The sequence below is a fragment of the Mesocricetus auratus genome, unplaced genomic scaffold, assembly GCF_017639785.1.
Source record: "Mesocricetus auratus isolate SY011 unplaced genomic scaffold, BCM_Maur_2.0 Super-Scaffold_100007, whole genome shotgun sequence".
Classification (NCBI taxonomy): Eukaryota; Metazoa; Chordata; class Mammalia; order Rodentia; family Cricetidae; genus Mesocricetus; species Mesocricetus auratus.
This window is the reverse complement of record NW_024429191.1, coordinates 32082956-32107421: the sequence shown is the minus strand read 5'-3', so window position 1 is coordinate 32107421 and position 24466 is coordinate 32082956. Positions and strand designations below refer to the sequence as shown.

General features: G+C 45.4%; 1 protein-coding gene across 4 annotated transcripts in view; it reads right to left on the bottom strand.

The window, feature by feature from the left end:
• The window catches only part of Fstl4 (follistatin like 4), a 406082-nt gene extending 388929 nt beyond the window's left edge, over positions 1 to 17153 (bottom strand). For 2 of the 4 annotated variants that reach the window (XM_005067777.4, XM_021225903.2), the window contains exons 1-2: positions 16512 to 16728; positions 7078 to 7213 (exon numbers count right to left, since the gene is read on the bottom strand). In XM_005067777.4, the coding sequence (XP_005067834.1) occupies positions 7078 to 7203 (126 nt within the window). In that variant the 5' untranslated portion in view covers positions 7204 to 7213; positions 16512 to 16728. Of the gene's footprint in view, positions 1 to 7077; positions 7214 to 10555; positions 10692 to 16511; positions 16729 to 16979 lie in introns of those variants that run through there. The other 2 variants (XM_040748610.1, XM_040748611.1) reach the window with 2 other exon arrangements.
• Between the last annotated feature and the right edge of the window lie 7313 nt (positions 17154 to 24466).

The following is a 24466-nucleotide window of genomic DNA, read 5'->3' as shown; positions in this document are numbered from 1 at the left end:
GCCACCCATGCAGGTTCTTGGAATCAGACTGGCACCAACATACTTCTCTCTAAATGGGAAGCTGGAGTAATAACCCAAAAGTCATGGAGGATAAATCAAATTAAGTCTGCAGTTGGAGCTTGGCAAAGTTGCCAATACAACTTGCCCAAAAGATGGAAACCACAGCCACATTTACAGCATGTGGCCTAATGTCCCAATGACCAGGGTGCAGAGCCTCCTAGAGAGATTTAGATTATTTAGCTGCAAAGGCAAAAATAGCTGAATGCATAAATTAAAAGGAAGAAAAATAATGGCTTTCTGTGAACTCATAAATGCTCATTTTCCTGGGTCACAGAACTTTTCGAGGCCAATTAAAACTCTGTCAACCACGATGTCAAAATGCTAAAGGGAATACAGTCTGCCCACACAGAGGGCAGGCTTGCTGAGGGTGATAATATGAGGAGCACAGACAACGATGTATGTCCCCTGTCCAAGGATAAAGTAAAAACAAGACCCCAAACAGTGTCAGCCCAGATGTTGTAGTCCTCAAACAGCTGTGGACATAGACGGGTAGGGAGACACCAATATGGGTACGTGGTGGTGGGGTAGGCCTGTGGACACACTGGGGACTCAAGCATGACCACCCTCAGCATCTGTCTTACTTTCTGATATTGTTGCCATGATAAAGCACTCTGACAAAAGTGACCTAGGGTATACAGGCTTATTTTAGCTCACAGGTCCAGGTCCAGTCCATCAAGACCAAGGTAGTCAAAAGCCACTGCCACATGACGTCTGAAGTTAGAAGAGAGCAGTGAATGCCCGCAGCTGCTGCTCAGCTTTCTTTCTCATGCTTTGAAGTCCCCTGCCCAGGGAATGGTCCAACCCACCATTAAGATGAATCTTCCCATATCAATTAGCATAATCAAAATACTCTTCCCACAGGCATGCCCACAGACGCCTCTCTCCCAGGAGACTACAGATTCTCTCAAGTTCACAATAGCACAAGGCATCACAGCAACCATCGAGAACTGCCTCCTGGGAGACTTAAAATCACAAACAGACTAGCCAGGGAGGAGTCCAGCTGGGACCATCTTTCTCACAGGGGTGCATGAGGAAGCAATGGCAACATCCTGTGCACTTTTCTGCCCAGCATCCCCTGGAATGAAAAGTGCCTGCATTGCCAGGAACCAATAGAAACAGACTCAGGACCAAGTCAAACCAACTGTCCCTCAGAAGACCCTGGGCTGTTGAAATACATAGAAACTCAGGAGGCAGGCCATAGCCCACACGGCACTAGAGGACCGGTGTCCTGCTTTACCTTGAAAACTGTAGATACACTTACTGGCCCTCAAGTGGGAGGCTGTGATGAAGCACCCAGTCTGGGCCCCTGACTGTTCAGAGAGAAGTTTCTTTCTTCCATGCCCACAGTCAGGGCTGAGGCAGGGTAATTAGGGATGTGAACAGATGCGCCTCACCCTCACAGGTGACCAGCCTTCTTCCCTGGGACTCCCAGGAGGACTTTTCTGAAAAGGGTGGGAAGCACTTCTATGGATCCAGTAAGACATGCAATGAATGAACTGCTTTTGAAACTCTTACTATCTCAACCTAGCAATCCAAGCACCCCTGGAGGCCCGCTCTGACATGTAGGGAGCCTGCAAAGTGACAGGTCCAGTTAGGGACATGAGTGGTCACCAGCAGTCTGTATCTGTGACCCATGCCTGTAGAAAGGGGAAGGGGCCAGACAGCCAGTATAGAATCAGTGTTTTCGAGTCTGACCCGTGGGGTAGACTGGAGTCAACTAATTCCACCATACAGATTTGCTCCTCAGAGACTTCCCTTTGAAAGCATTTGCTAATGCTAAAAACTTGGTTTGACCGCCAAGCCTAGGACTGGTCTATAAGTCATGGGGTAAAATTTCAAAAGTGGCAATGCTATTTCGCAAATATAGTTATGCAGTGCATGGCAACACAGCTCTTAGAATCAAGTAAAGTACATGAAGGATACATATGGCTGCAGATGGGTTCCCTGTCCGTCCCTGTGAGTCCAGCCGTTAGGTCAGACACTGTTGTTGGCACTCAGCTCCCAGGGCTCACTGAGGGAGCCCACAAATGCCCACACTGCAAAAATAGGGCAGTCCTCTGGGAGCTGCTGTTATGTCACCCTTCATACTCTTCTGACTTCTCAGTTACCCATCAATAAAATCCTTCCCCCAAAATGCCTGGAAACAAAGCTGGCTTGCATTTGGGATTTGGGAGGATTTGAGAATATTTGCACCCATATAATGAGCTCTTTGAGGCATGGAACCCAAGTCAGAACATGAAATTCATTTATCTCATACATATAACCTGCAGAAATTTTTAAAGATTTATTTTCAATTGTGTGTGTGTGTGTGTCTGTGTCTGTGTGTGCACATATGCAAATGACTACAGTGCCTAAGAATGACAGAGACATCTGATCCCCAGGGAGCTGGAATTAACATGAAGTTGTGAACCAACCCACATGGGTGCTGGAAATGGACTTTGGGTACTCTGCAAGTACAGAATGCACTCGTAACCTCCGAGTCATCTCTCCAGACCTTGCAGTCATTTGCAGTGTGCCTGCATTTCTGACCGAAACCTGTCACATGAAGTCAGGTGTGGGATTTTCTAACCTGTGGAATCTTATTGGCCCCTAAATGACCTGTCATCTTGTATTTCAGATATGGGGGTCAAGGATGATCAGCTTATCTTGGCGGTGGTGTAAGATGGGGAAGAGGGGCACATGATAACATTTTAAGATTTCAGTGAATTCTACTCCAGAATTGTTTCTTTTCAATCCAGAATGTCATTAGCATTCAAGGCCACATCCTGATCCTTGGCTGTTATAAAGAGGCACACCCGGCAGCTGCATTTCTAATCCACATCTGTAAAATAGTAAATTCCTGGAAGCTATTTTAACTGCAGTCTTTGTACAAGAAACAATAATTTACTAAAATTCACATTGGCTCTAGCTGCTTTCAAAATACGTGTTTGTGTGTGCATACACAGACACACACACTCACCCATTGGCCACTTAATCTTCATTTACTCTTAGGAGACTGAGACAATTGTTGTAATAACTTTAAAAGACAAGTCAAACCTTATTAATGTGTCCCCAGTACCTCAGAAAATCTTGATAATTTTTGAAGCACTGCTATCAGGGAGAAAAGACACAGAAAACCATTTTAATATTTAGTTTGCCAAAAAGTCATTTTGCTGGAAAGATGGGTGAGGTGGCAGAATGCTTGCTGCCAAAGTATGAGGATCTGATTTTGGATCCCAGCACCCATAGAAAAAGCTGGCAGGTCCTCTTAAACACGTCCACACCGCCAGCTGCATGTCTCACAAGCATCAGTAAAACAGTCAGTGTGCCTGCAGTCCCAGCGCTGGAGAGCAAGAGGACCTGGGGATTGCTGGCCAGCCAAGCTAGCTGATGGGTGAGCCCCAGGCCAATGAAGACCCTATCTCAAAAAATAAGGTGGAGAGTGATAAAGACACGAGACATTGACTACAAGACTACACACACACACACACACACACACACACACACACACACACACACACACACGAACAAATAGAAAAAAAAGGTTGTTTTGTTTGATTTTTACTTATCTTAGAGTCTCAGAAAACTCTGTTGGTTTGGATCCTTCCCAGAAATAAGACTACCTGAGGAAGATTCTAGAAGATTTCAGTGCATCTTGGACAGTGAGTCATGAATATATTATTAGCTACAGTTCAAAGAAGAAACTTTGATCCAGAAACCATGAACCTCAATGGCAACCTTGATATCAGTCAGTAAGATGTAAGCTGCTCCCAGCTAGCAGAGGACACTGGTTACTGTCCCATCATACATGAACCTGTCTGTAGGTAAAAGGCCATATGTCTGGTGGTCTAGTGATCTTATGATGAATATTGGATTCTGCATCAAGTTTTGATTGACATTTAAAAAAATTCAGTCTCCATTTTGCTCATAAAATGAACAAGACACTGAAAGGATGAGAAAGATAAACAAGATCAGCTTCATCTATATGCAAAATGAAAGCGTCTAAGAAATAAGGACCAGTAAGAGGCAAGAGAGATGGCTTGATGGTTAAGAGCACTTGCTACTCTTGCAGGGGACCTGGTATCTTTTTTTTATGAGACAGGGTTTCTCTGTATTGTTTTGGAGGCTGTCAGTCCAGCCCGGCCTCGAACTCACAGAGATCGGCCTGCCTCTGCCTCCTGAGTGCTGGGATTAAAGGCGTGCGCCACCACCTTCCAACAAGGGACCTGGTATCTTATTTAGGTTTTCTATTGCTGTGGAGAGATACCATGACCATGGCAACAAAGAAGACTGTGTGCCACACTGGGCATAGTTTAAGCATATGAGACCTCAAAGCCTGCCCCCATTTTCACACACTTACTTCAACAAGGCCACACCTCCTAGTAGTGTCATTCCCAACGGGCCAAGCATTCAAACACTTGAGTCAATAGAAGCCATACCTGTTCAAACCACCACACCTGGAGTCAGTTTTCAGCACCTACACCAGGTGACTCACAACCACCTGGCATTCCAGCTCCAGGAGATCTGATGGATGCCCTCTGGTCTCTGTGGGCTTCCATGCATGTGGTATAAATAAACTCATCACCCCCCACTCACACAGAAATTTTTTAAAAATGAGCATATGAGCCTTTTAAAAACTAAGTATTCCAAAAGCAAGCCCATATGTGATTAATAGTGATCTAAAGGAAGTTCTAGAGAAGGAGTAAGAACAAGAGCTTTGGTCAGAGCAGTGGTTCTCAAACTTCCTAAAGATGTGACCCTTTAACAGTTCCTCATGTTGTGCTGACCCCAACCCTAAAATTATTTTCATTGCTGCGTCATAACTGTGATTTTCTGCTGGTAAGAATCATAATGTAATGTAATATCTGTGTTCTCCGATGGTCTTAGGCAACCTCTGTGAAAGAGTCATTCAGCCCTCCTAAAGGGGTTTCAACCCACAGGTGGAGAACTGCTGGGCTAGGGAGATGACTCAGTAGGAGAGAACCCTGGCTATGCAAAGCCTGAGAATACCTGGGGCTTGCTGGCCAGATAGCCCAGTTGAAAAACTGCTGTCTCCAGGCTCAATGAGAGACCCTGCCTCAAGGGGATAATAATGCAGAGAGTGATAGAGGAGGATGTCTCACTCGGGCCTCTGCATGAACAGGCACCACACACGCACCACACACACACACACACACACACACACACACACACACACACACACACACCAGAGGTTGGAGGCATTCAGAACATGACCAAAGTCAGCAAGCACCTCCACTGCGGTGAATGCTCTGCTCCTGGTAGCTGAACACTGACCAGGGCCATCCTCACCTCCCATGGACTCACCCATTCTTGGCATGACCACCTCATTAATCACAGCTAGGAGCAGAAAATAGAGCTACAGCTGAGAGGTGTGCCCAAAGGTCAGCTGGAGCTGCCTCCAGCTTCCTGAAGCAGCCAGTGACTTTCGTGACATTCGTGGATTTGGAACACACAGCTGGAGCTGGGGGGGGAGGGGGAGCAGACAAACCTAAACCAAGGTGCACAGCACCTGCCTCCCTGTTGTTACACAAAGCTGAGGTGTTGAGTGCTTACATAGGAGGTTCTGGGTGATGTTAACTTGCCTCCCATTTACCAGCAGCTAAATCCCACTTTAATTAGCTTGCTTCTTAATTGAAATAAGTGATTCACCAAAGAGGGCCAAGGAGTCCCCCACCTCCAGGAGAGTAAGCTACCTGTAAGGCCTGCCTGTTTGCTTTCCTATTAAATATTCAAGGATGGATCTATAGGACTTAAGTGATGGTCCTCTTGGGATGTGAGTAGAAAAATGAAACCCTTTCCACGTGGGAAATGTGGCTCTCACCAGCCCTGTGGCAGCCGCCATTATATGCTTTCAAAGTAACATTAAGGTATGTCCTTCCTAGATTTAGGTAGGAGCAATAGTGTTTCTATTTAATCATTGACTTGAGACAAAAGCACACTCCACCAACTTCAGCAGGAGAAGTGTGCATTAAATTACTTCCGAAACTCCCTGAAGAGTAAGGCTTGCAGGTTTGGGATTGCATGACAATTAAGTAATAATGAAGGAGAACTCTGTGCCATTTGATCAAATAATGCATTAATCCTAACACACACTATGTGTGTCCCTTATCCACTCTTCGGGCATGTTGACTTTTTCTGGTAATTTTGATTTCTCCTTCCCCAGGAACAGACGCACAGGGACAGAGAAAAGGAGCCAGCGTGTGTCCGTGTGAGACAATGGGAGTGGGGATGCCTGGGAGAGCCCTGATAAGGCTCGGCTCCTCAAGGCAAAGAGGAAAATTCCAGGTGGCTGTAATGCAGGAGGTGCTCATTTCTCAAAGTTCAGCGCTTGCACAACACATTTTTTTGAAGATAACCTGCATCACATATGCACCCTAAATTCATGAGGCCACCTCAAGTTCACCGAGTCTGCTACCTTGAGTAGGGCAAGTGCATGGGATACTTTAGACTAGAGATCACTAAGCAATTAGCAGTACAATCAGGCCCTCAGGGGAGGTTTCTGAGAGTAAGTTTTCTAAGCTCTTTAGAAGTATTTATATACCCCTAGCATGCCATTAATCATTCTTATCTGTTCATTAAAGCCATCTCCCTCAGGACCTCAGCTCGCCAATCCTTCCTCAGTTTGGTTCTTTTTTATCTATATACCCGAAGAATGGCCTGCTTCTCTAAAGATATATTTTGTCAGTAAAATACATCATCAGTTCACATGGTGTGCTCCACCAATTAGTCTAAATTTGTGCAATTTTTATTAAGTATACAGAAAAGCCAGTCCTAGAAGGGTCTTTGTGACGGGATAAATGTCCAGCGGAAAAGCACGGTGTAGGGATGTGCTCTCATTGTTGAACAATTCCAGGACTATGGCCCACCTGTTGCCTCCTCCCATCCCCCACCAAAAATGGAGTGCAATTTGAATTTACACAGTGATATAACTGATCTAAAAGTGGGAGAGAAATCAGACACTGTAACACTGAAAAGCAACCTGTACTAGATATCCTATTGGTAGTTACCAGACCATACCTCTGCCTGCGACTCTTGCAGAACCACACTCGGGCTTCTGCTGGCTCCATGGTCCATCCATCCCAGCACAGCCGGCAGGGAGACCCCAAGTAGGGCAAGATGCGGCCAGAAGCTTCCTGGCTTCATTTTGTTCAATCTGTTGAGAAAATAACAAAGGCTCAGTGGGGAAGCAGTAGGAAGCCACAGTCATGGGGAAGGGGTCCACACACAGGTTAACCTAAGGGTCTGGGCAGGTGGCATGCTTTGTAAGGTGCTTGCCATGCAAACGGACAGACCTGAGTTTGAGCCCCAGGACCCACATAAAAAGCTGGGAATAACAGTTTGTATCTCTAATCCTAGTGCTGGGAAGGTAGAGAAAGGCAGATCCCAGAGACTTGCTGACCAGCCAGCACTGCCTAATTGGGAAGTGGTGATCATGAGAAAAACTCTCAAAAAAATCAAGATGGATGACTGGTGAGGAACCACAATAGAGGGTGTGTGTGTGTGTGTGTGTGTGTGTGTGTGTGTGTGTGTGTGTGTGTGTGTGTGTGTGTGTGTGTGTGTGGTGGGGGATATGATGGAGGTCAGAGAACAACTTACAGGAGTCAGTTCTGTTCCTCTCCCATGTGGATTCTGGGGCGGTGCCTTTACCTACCAAGCCATCTCACTGGCCCACCTGCTTACTTTTTAAATAAAGTTTCTACTGTAAGTGTATGTTAGCCATAATTTTAATACTATTTAATTGCAGGCTTTTCACATGCCACATCCTGACCTTGCCCAGAGAGAGGCCAGCACCCCTGGGCTACAGCTGGTATCTGGTTCAAAAACTTGGTGACTTGAGATACCTTGTAGCTTGAAGACTCAAGTCAACAGCCTTGGATAACTCCTACACTCTGAACTGTGGATCACAGCTTCAAAGGGACTTACATAGTTTCTCCTGGGAGAAGGGGTTCTTAAGAATTGATCAATGGTAGAATATAGTAAACAGTAAAATACAGAACCAACAACTGATTGAAAAACGCATGCACAATGAATCCAAGGGGGTTGTGACAATGCAATCCATGCTCCATCCCATCTCACCACTTCATGGCAGCCTTGGCTCCACGCACACCAGACATGCCTCACACATGCCATGTGACCTAACACACTACCACCAAATGCTGCCTGAAACATTACCAAGACTACTGCATGCTCTGAACCACAGTGTTTCACTGGGCAAAGTTTTCTGCTCTTATGGAAACGTAATAGTTTGATTATAGAAGACTAAGTCTTTTAATATTTTCCTACCGTCATTCCTCAGCATGTAAGTATCAAATGAGTATATATATTTGGATAGTATTGTGTAAGAATGTTTGATTTTTAAAATTGCTATTTGAGTTGCTGGCTGGAATTCCATAAAACTTGTTAAACGAAAATTTGGCTCAGGAGCAGGACAGAATTTCCAACTGTTTCTGAAATGGTCCTGAACACCCTTCTGCCATTTTTGTAGTGTGTATTTAAGTGACACGTAGTATTCAACACTGACAATTATAAAATCAAAATATTAATCAGCTCTGAGAAACACCAGAGATGTCCTTCTCCCTGCAGCACCAAATATACGCCAAAATGTAATTCCTTCTGCACATCCATTTCACGAGTATGCAAATTTACTTTCTTCTTTAACAGATACAAAAAGCACATATGTACTAAAGAGTTGCTTTAAAATGAATCTCTTGGGGGCTGGAGACATGGCTCAGTGGTTAAGAGTACATACTGCTCTAGCAGAAGATCCAAGTTTGATTCCCAGGATCCATGTCAGCCTACTCAAAACCACCTATAGTTCAAGCTCCAGGGGAATCTGATGCCTGTGGCCTGCCATGGGCTGGGAGGTACCTCCTCTTTACTACACACACACATTTAAAATAATAAGTAAATTTTCAAAAGTAAAAGTCATCCAAGTGTGTTGGTGCGCACCTTTAACTCCAGTGCTCTAGAGGCAGAGGCAGGTGGATCTCTCTGAATCCAAGGCCAGCCTGGTCTACAAAGCGAGTTCCAGGATAGCCAGGATCATTCACAGAGAGAATCCTTGTCTCAAAAAGCAAAAATAAAACAAAACAAAACAAGTCACCAAGCGTTGGTGGCGCACGCCTTTAATCCCAGCACTCGGGAGGCAGAGGCAGGCGGATCTCTGTGAGTTCGGGGCCAGCCTGGTCTACAGAGAGAGTTCCAGGACAGCCTCCAAAACAATACAGAGAAGCCCTACCTCAAAAAAAAAAAACAAAAAAAAGTCTAAGGTTTTCTCATCAGTAAATATCTGATTTGTAATCTAGTGTATGTAAGAGGTGGAAGGGATCAGGAGTAGGAACACTTTAAGAACCTGACTAAGGGACAAAGGCTGTCACTCAGTCACTAGTGCTATGGGCCACGGCCACCAAACAAAGCCACTTGTGCTGTGTCCTAGGTGCCTCTGGCTGCCTCCCCATGTGTGAGAAAGAAATGCCCACTGAGAGGAGAAGGCAGACTAAAACTTGAGACACCACACTCTGGCTTATGAAACGACATGGGATAACTACCTTTTAGAGAAAGCCTCCAGACCCCCGTTTCTCTGTTTCTTCAACCATTCTTTTTTCTTTTCTTCTTTTTTTTTCTTTTTTGACATCTGTCGGCGAGGCTAAGCTATTGGGAAAGTACTCCAAGTGGTCAGTAGCTATCATCAGAATGTCACCATCTCTGATCCTGCTCTGCACTTTGCACAGTGTGGCTTCTGCTGCTGCCTGTGTGTGTGAGGCCTGTAACATGAACTGCCTGACCCTAGACAAAGGATGGACAATCTCAGAATGATGAGAAGCCCCCCATATGAGGCTACAAGGGAATATTTTCCATACTACAACTCTTTTGTTTTTCTAAAAATAAATACAGCAACTCTATATTCTTCATGAATTATCCTCTTTGGACCCGGAGCCACATTACAGAGACTGCAGATGGCAGCTACTGGACGTTTGCATATTTTAAGAGCTAACTATAGTAATTCAAGCTGGAATGAGAAAGTGCCCATACTTAGCCCACTGACAAATAATGCTTGTGTGGTAAGTGCTTGCATTTAAAGGTCTGCTCACCTCTTTATCATGCCTGTAGGAAAAAGGGTTCAGCCAAAGAAACATACCTTGAGCAAAGCCAGAAAACACACTTTGGCCCTGAAACCAGAACCAAAGAAATGTACCTTGACACTGAAACCAGTGCCAAAGAAACACATTTTGTCCCTGGAATCAGAATCATTGAAAGAAATACACCCTGACCCTAAATAAAACTAGAGCCAAAAGGCTAAAAAGGACCAAAGAAAGAAATACACTTTGGTCCTGAAACCAGAGCCAAATCTGACCCTAACCCTGTGCAGAAAACTAACCAATCCCTGAGCAGGAGATCTAACCATTCTGAGCTCAGGGATTGAAATCCGACCAATGCTCACCCTGGAAAATTCCACCCCCCTAAGAAGTCCTATATAAACCCTGTGTCTGTTCACCTTGTGGCTGTTCGGGCTGTTCAGCTGTCCTCTGCCACCCTGACAGAGGGTAGTCACTCTCCTGGATTCTTCCCTCCGGATAAATTTCTTGAATGAGGTTTGGGTGAGACCTTCTTTTGTTGGAGCAGAGACGACCCTGGGTAGAGCAGAGCAGGACTGTAACACTTTTCACGAGGGTAAACCTTCCCCCAGTGAACTGCAGTTGTTACACTCTCTCCAGTGGGGTGAATGGAGCTGAACTGTAGCAACTTCGTCAGGGAAACCCTCGCCTGCTGGAGCAGAGCTGATACACTGGGGAAGCCTCTCCCTGAAGCAGGGCTGTAAGCTACTATGTCCTTCTGTGACTTGTGGTATTCCTTGGCTCCTGATTGCCAGAATACCTTTTCATCCTAGCTGTAACACTCGGTATTCTTTGTCTCCTGAGTGCCATAATCCATCTCTGTCCATCCCATTAGATCTGTAGAAATGCTTATAATGCCCCCTTGCCCAAAACTACTAAAAACAGTGAGATAATCAAAATATGCCTTACTTAATGCACAGATATGAATTCCTGGAATTATGAAATATGCAAGCCACAAAATCTAACAATTTACTTTCAATCTGCATAGTAATCTATAACTAATTAGTAATAAAAAGCCAATGGTATTTTTATTATTAATGGATAGTATCAAAATAAAATTCATTTATTTCTATTATTATCTTGGCAAGCACTATGTAGCTTCATTTAAGAGGCAGGCCCAGAAGGTAACTAGTGGCTGAATTCTGAGAGGTGTTTCAGGACACTCCAACACTTCAAGGCTCCAGCTAGCCTTGGTAGCTGGAGCTGACACTGATCTTTATTCAGTTTGCATTGAGGTTCCCTATTAAGACCTTATTTGAAGACAGGGAGACATGTGAGCCAGATCCAAATAAGCCTACACAGCTTCTTTATAAAGTGCAGCTCAGTTAGGCCACCACTAGCTGATTTCATTTACACTGTGGATGTGTCTTGGATGTCATTTTATACAAAGGGTGATTGACAATTCATTGCATCTGGAACAGCAACAGCCTAAAAATTTTCAACTTGAGTTTTATGACAACTCAGTCAATAAAAAGAAGAATTAATATTAGGTCTAAATCAATTTTGATGATCTGTCTAATAACCAAATAGAAACTCTCTATTTGGTTAACACTCACATAGCAATTACTGTGTGTCAGGTACTATTCTAACTGCTTTACAGGCATTCACTCATAACCCTCATCTTACTCCCTACAGAAGGCAATGACTATCCTTCCTCCCCATCTGATGACAGAGACAATAGGGTCACAGGGAGGGTAAGTATCCTGTCAAAGCTACATGGCATGTCAGTCAGCAGGTGGGTGGTTCTCTTACAACCTGTCCCTTGATGACTCTCCACCCTTGGCAATATTTAATCTTAGTAAGCAGTTCTTTGTATGACAGAGTCAATCTACACAAAGCAAACTGGGACTCCCTTCTTCCCCCTTCCCCCCGAAATCTGCCCAGATCCAGCCTCCTTTGCTTGTCCAAGCCTCTGACCATGGCTAAAGAGCAAGGGGAAAGAGCCAAGCTGGCCCCTTCTGTAGCCGATTCCAGAGTGGGTACAACTTGGCACACTCTCCAAGAAAAATCACCCAGGATTCTAGAAGACAATGATGCTCCTCTAACTCAAGGGAGCACAAGTCACTTTGAGGATATCAATCTGCTACTGAACTCATTGCAACGCCAATTTAAATAACCTTGATAGCTAGCCGTTAGCAAGAGTTCCTCCATTACAGATCTGGGGATGAGCTACTCATAAAGTTTGCAGATCCTCTCTATCAACCTAGACCTCCTTCTGAGGCTATGTTTCATTTGTTGTATGTTTCAATCAATCCTGGTCAGACCCCAATCACTGGTTCTAACTCTGCCAAGATGGAGTCCCTGAGACAGAACCTTTTCCCGTACAATTAGGGGCATCAATCACTTGGCAGATGAAATATATTTGTTTGAAGAGAGGCACTTCACTCTTTCCTCTGGCCCCCACCTAGTCCTCAACATTCTCCCACGGCCAGGAGAACTAGGTACTAGCCTGCTTGCTGTAGCTTTAATAGTCACTAAATGTTTGGAATCAAGGCAATGTCCAGACCTAGACTCTAACCCCAGCATCCTACCTCCTAGACCCCTGTCGACATTCTTACGCTATCGCAAACTTATAAAGAGAGCTCAGGTTTGCATGCCCTTCCAGGATGTGCTCATGCTTGTCAGTGCTGTAGCCTCTGTGCAAACCACAAAACTTCCTGATGTTGTAAAGCAGGCTTGTGTCTGTGCTGTCTTTCTCTGTTCAAAATTATAGAGTAATGACAAATTAGCATGATGTAATATTCCAAATGCCAAGCTGATTTTTAAAGGAAGTTGAAAAGCCATGACTAAAAAGTTATTAGGGAAAGACTAAAACTAATATGAATTCATGTTTAACAAACAAGATCTGCCCCCACCCAGAGACCACAAACCAATGTGTAAGCTGTATTTACTGTGCAGGATCAGCGACCAGAGTCTTCCACAGGCGATAGGCTTAAGTCTTGTCTATTCCTGTAACCAAATCTTTCAGGACAAGCGGGAATGCTAGCCACCAGGGATACCACTCACCAGCTCTTTTTCTCTCTTGACCTCTTTTCCAGAACACAGGAACATTACCAGGCCCGTCACCATGGGTTAGTCACACACAAATGGCTTAGAAATTATAAATATGACTCGGTAAAGCCTCAAAGAGAACAGTGAGGTCTGTGACCTCAGAGGCACCTCCATTTCCAAACATCTGCTTGATACTTCAATGGAACTAAATTTTACACCATGTTCTGATGTCTGTCAATGAAAAGAAATCAATTGGTGAACTCCAGAACCTTGCTATCCTCTTCTGCCTATCTGCCAAATGATGGGGAGAAGGGTACATACCAAACCCAACCTAAAACCAGGGACTACATCATAATTTCTGCTGAGAGGGTTAGGACTCTAGTTTTGATTTGTGTCTGTTTTAGGAAAAAAAGAAAAACCACTTTGAATTTCCCCCAAATTGCCTCTAAAATATCAACCTGGAGGAGAGAAGAACATAACTGTATCAGGCTAACTTTGCAGCACATCTTAACACCATAACTAAGTAGAATTACATTTTCTTCTGAAGTTTTTACTCCATTTATTTATTCACTTATTTATTGTGTATGTATAAGTCAGAGAAGTGGCAGGAATCTGTTCTCTCATTCCATATGTGGATCTTAAACCTCAAACTCAGACTGCTATACCTGACAGCAGATGCCTTTACCCACTGAACCATCTCATCAGGCCTAAATTGCACTTTCTATTAACTATGCACCCTATGTATTTCCCAACAAATTGGCTACCCAAGTTATTCCACATGCAATGTATAAATTGATGACATTGATCTTGGAACTGAAGCTTTGTACATTCACCTATGGCTTCTAATCACCCCTATCCTTCCAAACTTCAGGTAATACAGCATAAATACATTCTTTTATATTTTTGATTGTGAGTCTAGCCTTTAATGGCTGAGCTATCTCTCCCGCCCATAAATACATTCTTTTAACTGTGTTTTTTCCATTATATTTGATATTCCATGCCTTGGTGTTATGTATTAAGAGACAGGAGAGATACTCTCTTGAAATATCTGATTTCATTCAGTTTGGAAGAACAATAACTACACATAAATGACACCAAGAGGTGGGACTTGCAGAGAAAAATACCTTCAGAGATAGGGTAGACATTAAGGGTAGGTGGGGACACTTAACTGCTCAATTCCAGTCCCTGTAAAAGACTATTAAGAAGATCGCCACATGAGGTCACAGTAAATAAATAGATCCTACACGTCCTTAGCAGAAGGTAAAGCATGGTGAGGGACCTAGTCCCAAGTCAACAAGCTGGTCCATCTCTGGAAGGAAAAAATAAAAGCCTTTCTGGAATTAACAGATATTGATAACCTCAAAGTTCTAAGAGGAAAATAGAAGGCACTGGAACAATGTAATTAGGAATGTTAATTAATACACTGTGTCCAGTGGATTCTTTCCTTGGGTGACCTCTGGTTCAAGCTGAAGTCTTGGAAGAAGGAGGTCTTGGTTCCCACGATGGGAGGATGGAAGTCAGCATTTAGCTGATGGTGGCAGAAATGACCTGAGCCTTCAGTCCCTTCTCTCACAATTACAGCAGGAAGCAACTGTGTTCTGTAAGGCACAGGGGTTCAAGCGTTGAATGGGGGAGGTGCTGGGGCTCTGATACCACACAAGCCCCACTTATTCCCCCGCCAGTTTGCTTTCCACAAATTTCCACACTACAGCCTGTCCTCAGAGTCAGAGGGACTAGAACGAAACTGGCCAGTACCAAGGATGAGAATATATTGCTAAAATTTACCCGTGTTTCACCAAAGGCTGGTGGATAGGAAAATAACTTGGGTGCTTTCTGGGAAAGTCCTGATGTCTTCTTCATGATTCCCCTTCCCCCTTAGAAAATGGCAAGAGGTGTTGCTGTGCACTGTTTTTGTCTAGCAGTTACCCCATTTCTGTGTTAGGCACATGAAAGGGGGGTGGGTTTGGGTACCTCACGGGTAGGGGGTATCTAGTACAATTCTTGGCACACAGGCTTGTAACAGATTTCCTAAGACAACAGCTACTGGTGCTGTTTTTCACTCATGGAAACCTCGGTGGAAGCGACCCCTAGAGGGGAGCGGAGGGCAGACTACAGAAGCGCTATTCATCAGTGTCAAGGGCTGGTTTTCTGGAGGGAGAGAAGTCCTCTGGGCAGTGCAAGGTGGAACAGTACTGGGAGCAAATGCAGACCTAGTGGGGAACCCAGCTGCCAGGGAATTCTGATTAGACCAAAACACAGCACAGATGCTCGCCAAATCCAGGACACCAGGAGCTCTACTGACTGCTGTCTGTCCGTTTCTGCCCTCGAAAGAGTTTCAGGATATGAAGTCCTCAGGTGGCCGGCATGAGGGAAGCCAAGTGGGACACGGCTTTGTCAGCTGAAGGGAATGCTCAAAGCCTGGTGCTGCAGTGGTACCCAACCTCTAGGCAATGTGTACCCCAAGAGCAGCACTCTGCCTGCGTTCCCCAGGTCTCCTCTGAAACTTGAGAATGGTTTGTCTCTCTTCCTTCACTGGGGCTAAGGGGACAGTGAGATCACTCAGCACAGCCACTGTTAGCACCAAGCCGCCAACCTGAATGTCCTCAGGACAAACTGCTCCTTGGACACTTCCCAGTGGGCTACAACAGCCGCTTACTAGCAACAACTGTGGCCTCGCAGAATTACAGCCGCAGGGTCTCCAGAGCAGAGTTCTGCCCGGATGCCCTCTGAGAGCTCCCTAGACCAGGGACCATGGTGTAAAACGAGGGCCAGGAGAGGCGCAGCTCATCTTTTGGCTGCGACAAGGGGACGCAAGTTTCCCCGCAAAGCGGAGGGGAAGGAGGTACAGAAGATGAAAGCCCCGCACTCTAGATCCGAGCCAAGGGCATGGGTCCAAGCCAGGGTCTGTCGCTCGCCAAGGTTCGGCCGAGACCATTCGGGGTTCAGAGCCCAAGAGCGGTGCCTGCAGAGTCTCGGTGCGGATCGTGAGCTTCGAGCTCAGCTGGAGCGGTTCTGCGTGGCGCCCCGCGCGCCTATAAGGATCGCTCCGTTCCCCACTCTGATACCCTGGTATCATGCCCCAGATGCCCCAGCTTTAGCCTCCAGTCCTAGCGCATCCAGGGTGGCCCTACGGAGCCCCGGCCCTGCGGTCCCGTGCCCGCGGCCAGGCGCGCAAACTTGGCTCTCCAGGCGTAGGCAGTGAGGACCGGCGAACGCCCGCACCGGGCCCTGCAGCGAGCTGCGGAGCTGCGGGCGTCGGGACCTCGACTGGAAGCAGCGGGACGGGCTGGCGGCAGTGGCACGACTCGGACACCCGCATCTGCTCCAGAGCTGCGCTCCGCTTACCTGCGGTGGCCGGGGCCGAGAGGAAGACCAGGTGGCCGGACTCGGGTAGAAGGGAGGGAGCGCCCCGTGGCGGCAACAGAGGCAGGGACCCGGCCCCCGCGTCCTCCGCTGGGTCGTCTCCGGCTGTCGGCTGGTACCCCGGCGTGCTAGAGACAGTCCAAGCTCCAGCTCTCTGTGCCTCCGCCGCCCGCCGCTGTGCCACCGCTGCCGCGGCTGCCCTATTTCTGCCGCCGGGACCGGAGCCCGTGACGTCACCCTCCGGGCCCCGCCTGCCCAATCGCCACCACCTGTGCTTGCCGGCCCGCTCGCCTACCGGTCAGACCCCGCGGCAGGTGTGGAGTAGCCCGACGCACACGCGGGGCGCGAGGATTCCCTGTGCCCTGCACCACCTGGCCAGGGTGACTCTCTTTCCCCAGCTCTCGGGAAGCTCAGCAGGTGACAACCCTCTGCCTCCGTTTTCCTACTCACCCCTTCTCTCCTCAGAGCTCCTTTTCCAGGCCAGCCTCCCCCAAGGTTGTGCTTTGCTCAAAGCGCAGAATTGTTCTCAATCAGCGGCCATTTCTCGTGAAGCCGGAGCGGGTCGGTACAATGCACCAAGCGAGATGTCCCTTAAGCAAAATGCTGGGGACACTCCTCCCAGCGTTGAGAAACAACTACCTGTGAAAGAGCAAAGTTTTCGTTACTCCCAACTATAGGCTCTTAAAAAAAATTCCCAGGTGACATTTGCCAAGCCTGACCCACCCGAGTTGGCAGCATGTCTTGTTCCTAAAACAAGAACATTTTCCCCTCTCCTGATCCTGAGACGGAGCGGCTTCCAGGCTTTTTCAACTCTCCCTTCAACCTCCATAGCTTTTGATATGTGCTTAGATAAGTTGCAAAAATCACCTTTGTCACACTTGATCTAACCTCACACCTGAGAAAGCAGCACCTGGTAGCTAGGTCCTGCCTCCTGCTGTGTTGTATGGATGCCCAGTGGCTTTTGGCTTAGGAGTACAGTGTCCTGCCTGTGTCTTTGGGATCTCTCCTGACTTGCAGGAGGGTGAAACCTGGCTTTTCTGGAGATAAGGTTAGTTAAATATAAAAGGAAGTGGGGAAATACTAAAAGGCTGGTGAGTCTTTCCTTCCACCCTGCCTCTGGAGAGTACAAGCCACTGGGCTGGTTGCTGCAGACACTGCAATGAATGGGCCAACTAGCCTTTCTTGCTCAGGTTTTTGGCCTGGTATCTAGCCCTCCTTCCTACTACTGCCCAGTGAGTGGTGCAACTCAGACCCAGTCCTAACAGCTTCCCAACCACAAAATCAGGAGACTTCCAGGTCTTAGTGAGCTGTGACTTGCCCTGTGAACACCAAGATTTGCACTCAGGTATAAAAAGGCAGCTGTGTTCTCTGTGCCCTGGGGCTGTGGCCAGCATGAGGCTCCTGCTATTTGACTATGATTTTCTGCCAAGGCCATCCGTGGATGAACCCCGAGGCTGTCTGGAGGCTGGATTCTCTGTGTAAATCTGGAATCAAGGCGGTGTAGCACTTTCCATCTTGAGAAAAAGAAAGGTGTGGCCCTAACAGGCGGCAGGGCAGCAGCAAAGTGATGTTGTGCAACTTGTACCCTAAGTCTACAGACAAGGTTAAATCACACAAAGCCCTCCAAGTTGAGGTGGAGGAGAAATTCGGATTCCTCTTGTAAGCACCAAGCCTCCAGGACAGCCCAGGGGCAGTATTTCCGCTATTCCAGGCAGGACTTTGGAGCTTTGTTTTTTGTTTGTTTTCTTAATAACTAGAGGTCATGTATAAGTCAAGGCCTGCAGACTGGCCATAGGCCAGAAATAGTGATGTTTAATGTTCTGAACAACACTCGGCTTCTTCATGCTTTCCCAGGAAGGAGAATGAAACTGCTATAAGCCAGATGTGCTGATTACTCTGTAAGAGCCTGTGCTGACCTCCACAGTGAGCCGTTGTGATCACTGGGCTGAAACCTTGGGATGAAAGAAGGTGAGGTGTGAAGGTTGAAGTCAAACAGGCCTCCAGGAGGCAGCATCCGACGCCACACTTTGACACCTCTTCCAAGTGCTCCGGCTTTCATCTTCCAGTATAATTCTTGATGTACTAGCACACCCCAAGTTGGGAACTAGGCTAGATTTCCCACAGAGAGTTTCAGAGTTGGTCGGCATCCTTGTTTCAAAACTTGAGAGCACACTATTTCTCATTAGCTAACTAGGGTGCTTGGGAAAGTTTGGTTTTGTTGTTGTTGTTGTTGTTGTTTTTAAGTTAATTTTGAATTCCATACATTGTAGTAAGTTTGGAGTGGAAGGGCTCTGGACACAAATTTTATTACTTCCCTAGCCTTCGGCCTTTGTTGTTGGTGAGTGTTTCAGCTATCCAGATTCAGAAACACAAAATAAGTGATTAATAAATGTATTTCTTCTCTACAAGGCCAAGAAGTTCAAACATCCCGTGTTTTGTTATGTTTTGAGACAAATTCTCACTATGTAGCCCAGGCTAACAGTGACCTTTATTTATTTATTTGTTTGTTTGTTTGTTTATATTTAACTCTTAAAAGATTTATTTTAAGTTATGTATAAGTGGGGGGTGGGGGTATACATGTGTGTGTAGGTACCCAAGGAGGCCAGAAGAGGGCATCAGGTCCCCAGGAGCTAGACTTAGAGGTGGTTGTGAACCACCACCAGGCATGGTTGCTAGGAATCAAACTCTGCTGGAGAGGTCCTGGCTCTTCACCACTGAGCCATCTCTGTGGCTGGTACTTTACCACTTTTAAGGCTCTTTCTTACTTGTCTTACTAAATCCTCAAGCCTATAGTGAGAAGTTGAGCAGGGTACATTGCCTTTAGTTTCCAATTCCACAGGAGACCAAGGCATGCCTGGATCTGGAGTTACAGGTGATTGTGGGTCACCATTTGGATGGTGGGAATTGAACCTAGGTCCTCTGGAAGAGCAGTCAGTACTCTCAGCCACTAAGACATCTCTCCAGCCTTGTAAATGAAGTTCTAAGACTACTTTCCATCCAAAATGTCTGTATCTTTACCACAGCAGTTGATAGGTCTCAAACTCAGGACAAATGGCTAACTGAGGTGCCTGTTTAACATATCAAAATGTATGTTGGTTGGCAGGTTCTCAGCAAATATGGTTATAGAGTCATCCTGGCTGGTATACCCAGACCCATATCCTCTACCTCTCCAACCTCTGAGCTTCCCTTCCCCCAACTTTCCTATATAGCCCAGCTATTGGGTTATGAGGCCTCTTGACCCCTTGACTCCTGCTCCTCTCTCTTCTTCTCCCTACCCCCATGGCCCAGTTCTGTCTGGATTATTCCAGATGCCTTTGGCTGTTTTCTCACTCATACCTACAATAAACCTTCTCCACCAAACCTGGGAACAGTCATGGCCTCATTTTTTTTCCATTCACAAGTCTTTATAGAAGTTGGTATCACTTTGATTTGAAAATATCCCTGATATCAAAACCTCCCAACTCCAATGTTAACACTGAACTTGTTAAACAATGGTTCATGGAATCAGGCAGAGATTTGGGGGATGTGAGCAATAAATTCTAAATCTAAATGAAAAATTACACTCAAAATAATTGTGAGATTATACATGAGTGTATATGAGTGGTGTGGTGGTGTGTGTGTGTGTGTGTGTGTGTGTGTGTGTGTGTGTGTGAGTCACTGTAGGGTGTTTTCCTTGTCATTTTCCACCTTAGCTTTTGAGACAGGGTCTCTCACCTCTGGCTCCTGGCACTGGGGTGACAGGGTCATGTTCCCATGCTTTGCTTTTCTGTGGGTGCTGGGGTTAAAACTCAGATCCCCATGCTTCTACACGAGGCATTTGGCCCACTGAGCCAGCTCTCTGGCCCCAGATAATTGTTTTAAGATTTAGCTTATGGAGAAGAGCAGCATAAAAATAAGTATGAGATTCATCCAGGAGATAACTGTGATTGAGAGAATTTCAAGGCTAATGAAGAAGCAGTCTGGTAGAGGAGAGACGTCTGTTCAGAAGTTAGGATGAATGAGAAGATGCAATGATGGAAAGACATGGTGGGTACTAAAAGATGGAGGGAGATGAACAATGAAGCCCTTCTCCATGACACTGCTCCAGAGACAAAGACCCCCATTGACTCCCAGAGGCTAGATTGATGGCACAAGGAACCCAAGAAAGGCTCCAGTGACTAAAGGAAATTGGGCTTATTATTCTAAGAGTTCGGGGCACATCAGACTTTAAAATTGGAATGAGAAGATGAGGCTTCCATGCAACTTAGTATCACAGTCTGCTGAGGTCAGGAGAGAGGGAGGACAGAAGAGCCTAGAAGGAAAGCAACAGACAGAGGGGCAAAAAGTGAAAATACAAACTCAAACATTTGTCACTAATATTATCTTCTTGAAAAAGTATTAGCACCTACTGGCTGTCCTTTGTGCCTTTAGGGAGGTCAGAGGAGAAGGTTCTCTCTTTGCAGGGGCTTAGAGCAGAAAGATAAATAGCTAGGGAAAGATGTAGGAGCTTCAAGCAGCAGCCCGTTCACAGAAGGCCCAGAGCAGTGCTGGGAATGGACGTGATATCAGCTGTGCCAGAGTGGCTTAGCCATGGACCCAGATGGAAAGGGGGAGGAAATAGGGATGTCAGAAAGCATCTAAGGATTAGACAGACTTGAGTTCTTATTGTAGCTACCACGGGAGGTAGTAGAGGCTTCTGAACAAAGTATATGGCATGATCAATGGAATATCTTTAAAAAGTCATTCCAGCTACAGTATAGACAAGGAGGGCACAGATGGTGGCAGGTAAGAAGACCAGATATTGAGCTGTTAAGACAAAGTTCTGTCTAGAACACCATTATCATTACTGCCATCACATTATCATATAATGTATATTAAATCATAATTATGCATGGACTCCAGCCCTGAACCTAAACCCCAACCATAACTCTAAACCCCAAACCTAAGCTTAACCTTCAACTCTTACCTTAATCCCAACCCTAACCTAGGCCCTCAGCTCTAATCCCAAACACGAAGTCTAACTCTAACCACCAACTCTAACCCTCATCTTACACTAACTTTAACTGTAAACACTAACCCTGATTCTAACCATAAACCCTATCTGCACTCACTCTAACCCCCCACCCATAGTCCCTAACCTCAACTCTTGCCCTAAACCCTATTACTAACCCTAAATACTAACTTTAATGATAACAGGTATTCCTAACCAAAAAATACTAACTGGCTGGAAAATGGCAGAGCTAGATCTGACCTGAATCCTTGTGGTCACTATGGCCATTCTGCATCCCTTACACACTGCAGACAACACATGTCTCAAGATGTAACTCCTACAAATAGGTAAGGTATGTGAAGAGCCTATTTTCATTGTTCTCCTCATCACAAACCCTCATCATGAAATAAAACCCAAGCATGTAATCTTGAAGAACCCTGGTAGACTCAAAATTAGTTGCAGACTCAAAATTCTTTTTTCTAGTGTTTCCTGACTGAAGCATGTCACTCCCATTCAAATGCTCACTGGCAGCACCATCAAGACATTCATGGTAATTGGTCAATAAAAGTGCTGAGTGTGTGTGTGTGTGTGTGTGTGTGTGTGTGTGTGTGTGTGTGTGTGTGTGTGTGTGGTGGGGCAGTGTTAGCCAAGGAAACCAGAGAGAAAACTTCCTGGAGAACCAAGAGAATCCCAGGAAGACATGGTACCTCTTCTCTTGATACCATCACTAATCCCAAGGGTCTTGTACACTCATGGACAACAACTTGTGCTCTTGAGAACAGCTGTCCTGACCCCTGGAGGACAGAAGAGGAAGGATGGGGAAGGAACCTAGGTCTGGAGTGAGTTACTGATATAATCAACCTCGAAGCTTCTAAATTGGGACTTAGGTTTCTCATGGTTCCTAAATCAGTTGAATTGGGGGTTTCTCATGGCAAGCAGTAGAAAAACATGTCACACTAGAAGTCAAAGCAGAAATAAAAGCCAGCTCGGGACTGATGATGAGGCCTGTAGGGAGGCATTCCTACTTGGCATGTGGAAATGTGCTCCGCACCATATTTGACAAGGTCTTCATGCGGGGCGAGGGGTGAAGGGTTTGGACTTTAACCCAATACTCAGATTGTGGAAATTTTCTGTTATAGGGAATGTACAATCAATCAGGATCCTCCAGTTCTAATTGCACTAGATAAAGACAGTGGCTATATAGCAAGTGACTTGACAAGAGGCTTTAACGCTGACAAACTCATGTACACACATCAGCCTTGCCTAGCCATATGTGACTTGCAAATGTCTTTCTCTACAATGCTGCTTAAAACCACTTTCAAATAATCCTGCCATTTTGGGGTAGTATCTACCCAAAAGTGGGATCTGTTGTTTTCAACAAAGTCTTTTAGGGTATTACATAAAATATTGTGTCCTGAAGTTTGCTTTAATGCAATCAGGAATAATAGCCATAAGATTAATGTCACAGTCACATTTTATTTTGTATTTTTGTTAAATTCTATGAAGAAAGTGTAACTTTCTGACAAATACACTAAGAGGTGATATCATAGCAAATTGGAAGACTGTGTAAGCACTGACACAGCATTAATCATGAGCAAAAAAATGTCCTCCAAAAATTGACATAGAAAATTCTGGATACAGCTCCATTGGTAACATGCTTGCATATCAAATACAAAGTCTCAACTTGGACCCTAGCACTACATGACCCAGCATACACTCAGGAAGTAGAGTCAAGGAAATCAGAAGTTCAAGGTCATCCTCAACTATGTATCAAGTTCAAGAATACCCTGGGATTCAAGAGGCCCTGCTTCAAAATAAAATAAATTTTAAAAATTTCTGGATGTGTATGCTTAAAATACTACTGTTTTATTTTTATAATTTTTATGTTTAATTTATAAATGACAGGAAGGGAAAGATTCCAGGCCACCATTTACAAGTACTCTGCAAAATGTCACATTGTAGGTGTAGATAAAACCTTTATTCTCAAATGCAAACCCAAATTGGATGTAATTGTCACCCTAGTTTCTTTTTTTTTTAACACTGTTTTTGAAGTACCAAAGGCATCACGAGGGTCCATATAAGGATTCTTTCTCAGATGAATGCAATTCACAGATTGGCAAAGGTAATTCTGTAGCAGTATTGTAGATTTGCCATTTTTCCACCCTTAATTATCTTGCATTTCATCATTGGGTTCCTTCTGTTTCTCATCTTTAAACATAGTCTTTTATGGGCACAAATCAAACATCTATGACTAAGAAGAAAAACAATTTAACATCCTCAGCATCTCACACAGCTCATGCTTTTTAGCTAAAAGACAACCTAAGCAAAGGGTGCATGTGTATCCTCCCCTGACCTCACTTACCCACCCTGTGGTCCCTGCCACACTCTTTCAGGCCTACCGCCTCTTACTGCAAATGGATTTTTTAACTTTAAATTACATGTACATCTGTGTATGTGGTTATGTGCATGAGTGCAGATGTCTGTGGAGACTGGAAGAGGATATCAGACCCCCTAGATCTGGAGTTACAAGCGGTTGTGAGCCATTTGGTGTGGGTGTTGGGAACTGAACTCAGATCCTTTGCAGCAGCTATATGTGCTGTGAACCTCTGAGCCCTCTTCAAGCCCCCACATACACAGGGTGCGTGTGGCATGTGTATGTGAAGATGTGCTCACCCTTGAGTGCATGTATTGAGGCCAGCTGCATGTTAAATGTCTTCTTCAGTTGCTCTCTACCTTATTATTTTGAGACACTGAACCTGGGACTTCTTCATTTGGGCTAGCTTCCCTAGCCAGTGATCCCCCAGCACTAGGTAGTAGACCTGTGGACACATCACACTTTTGCATGGGTTGCAGATCTGAACTCAAGCTCTCCTACTTGTACAGCAGTCACTTTATCAAACTCTCCAGTCCTTCATAGTTTCAAACAATAACACAAATGGGTCCTGTGTATACCTCACTCCATTTCATC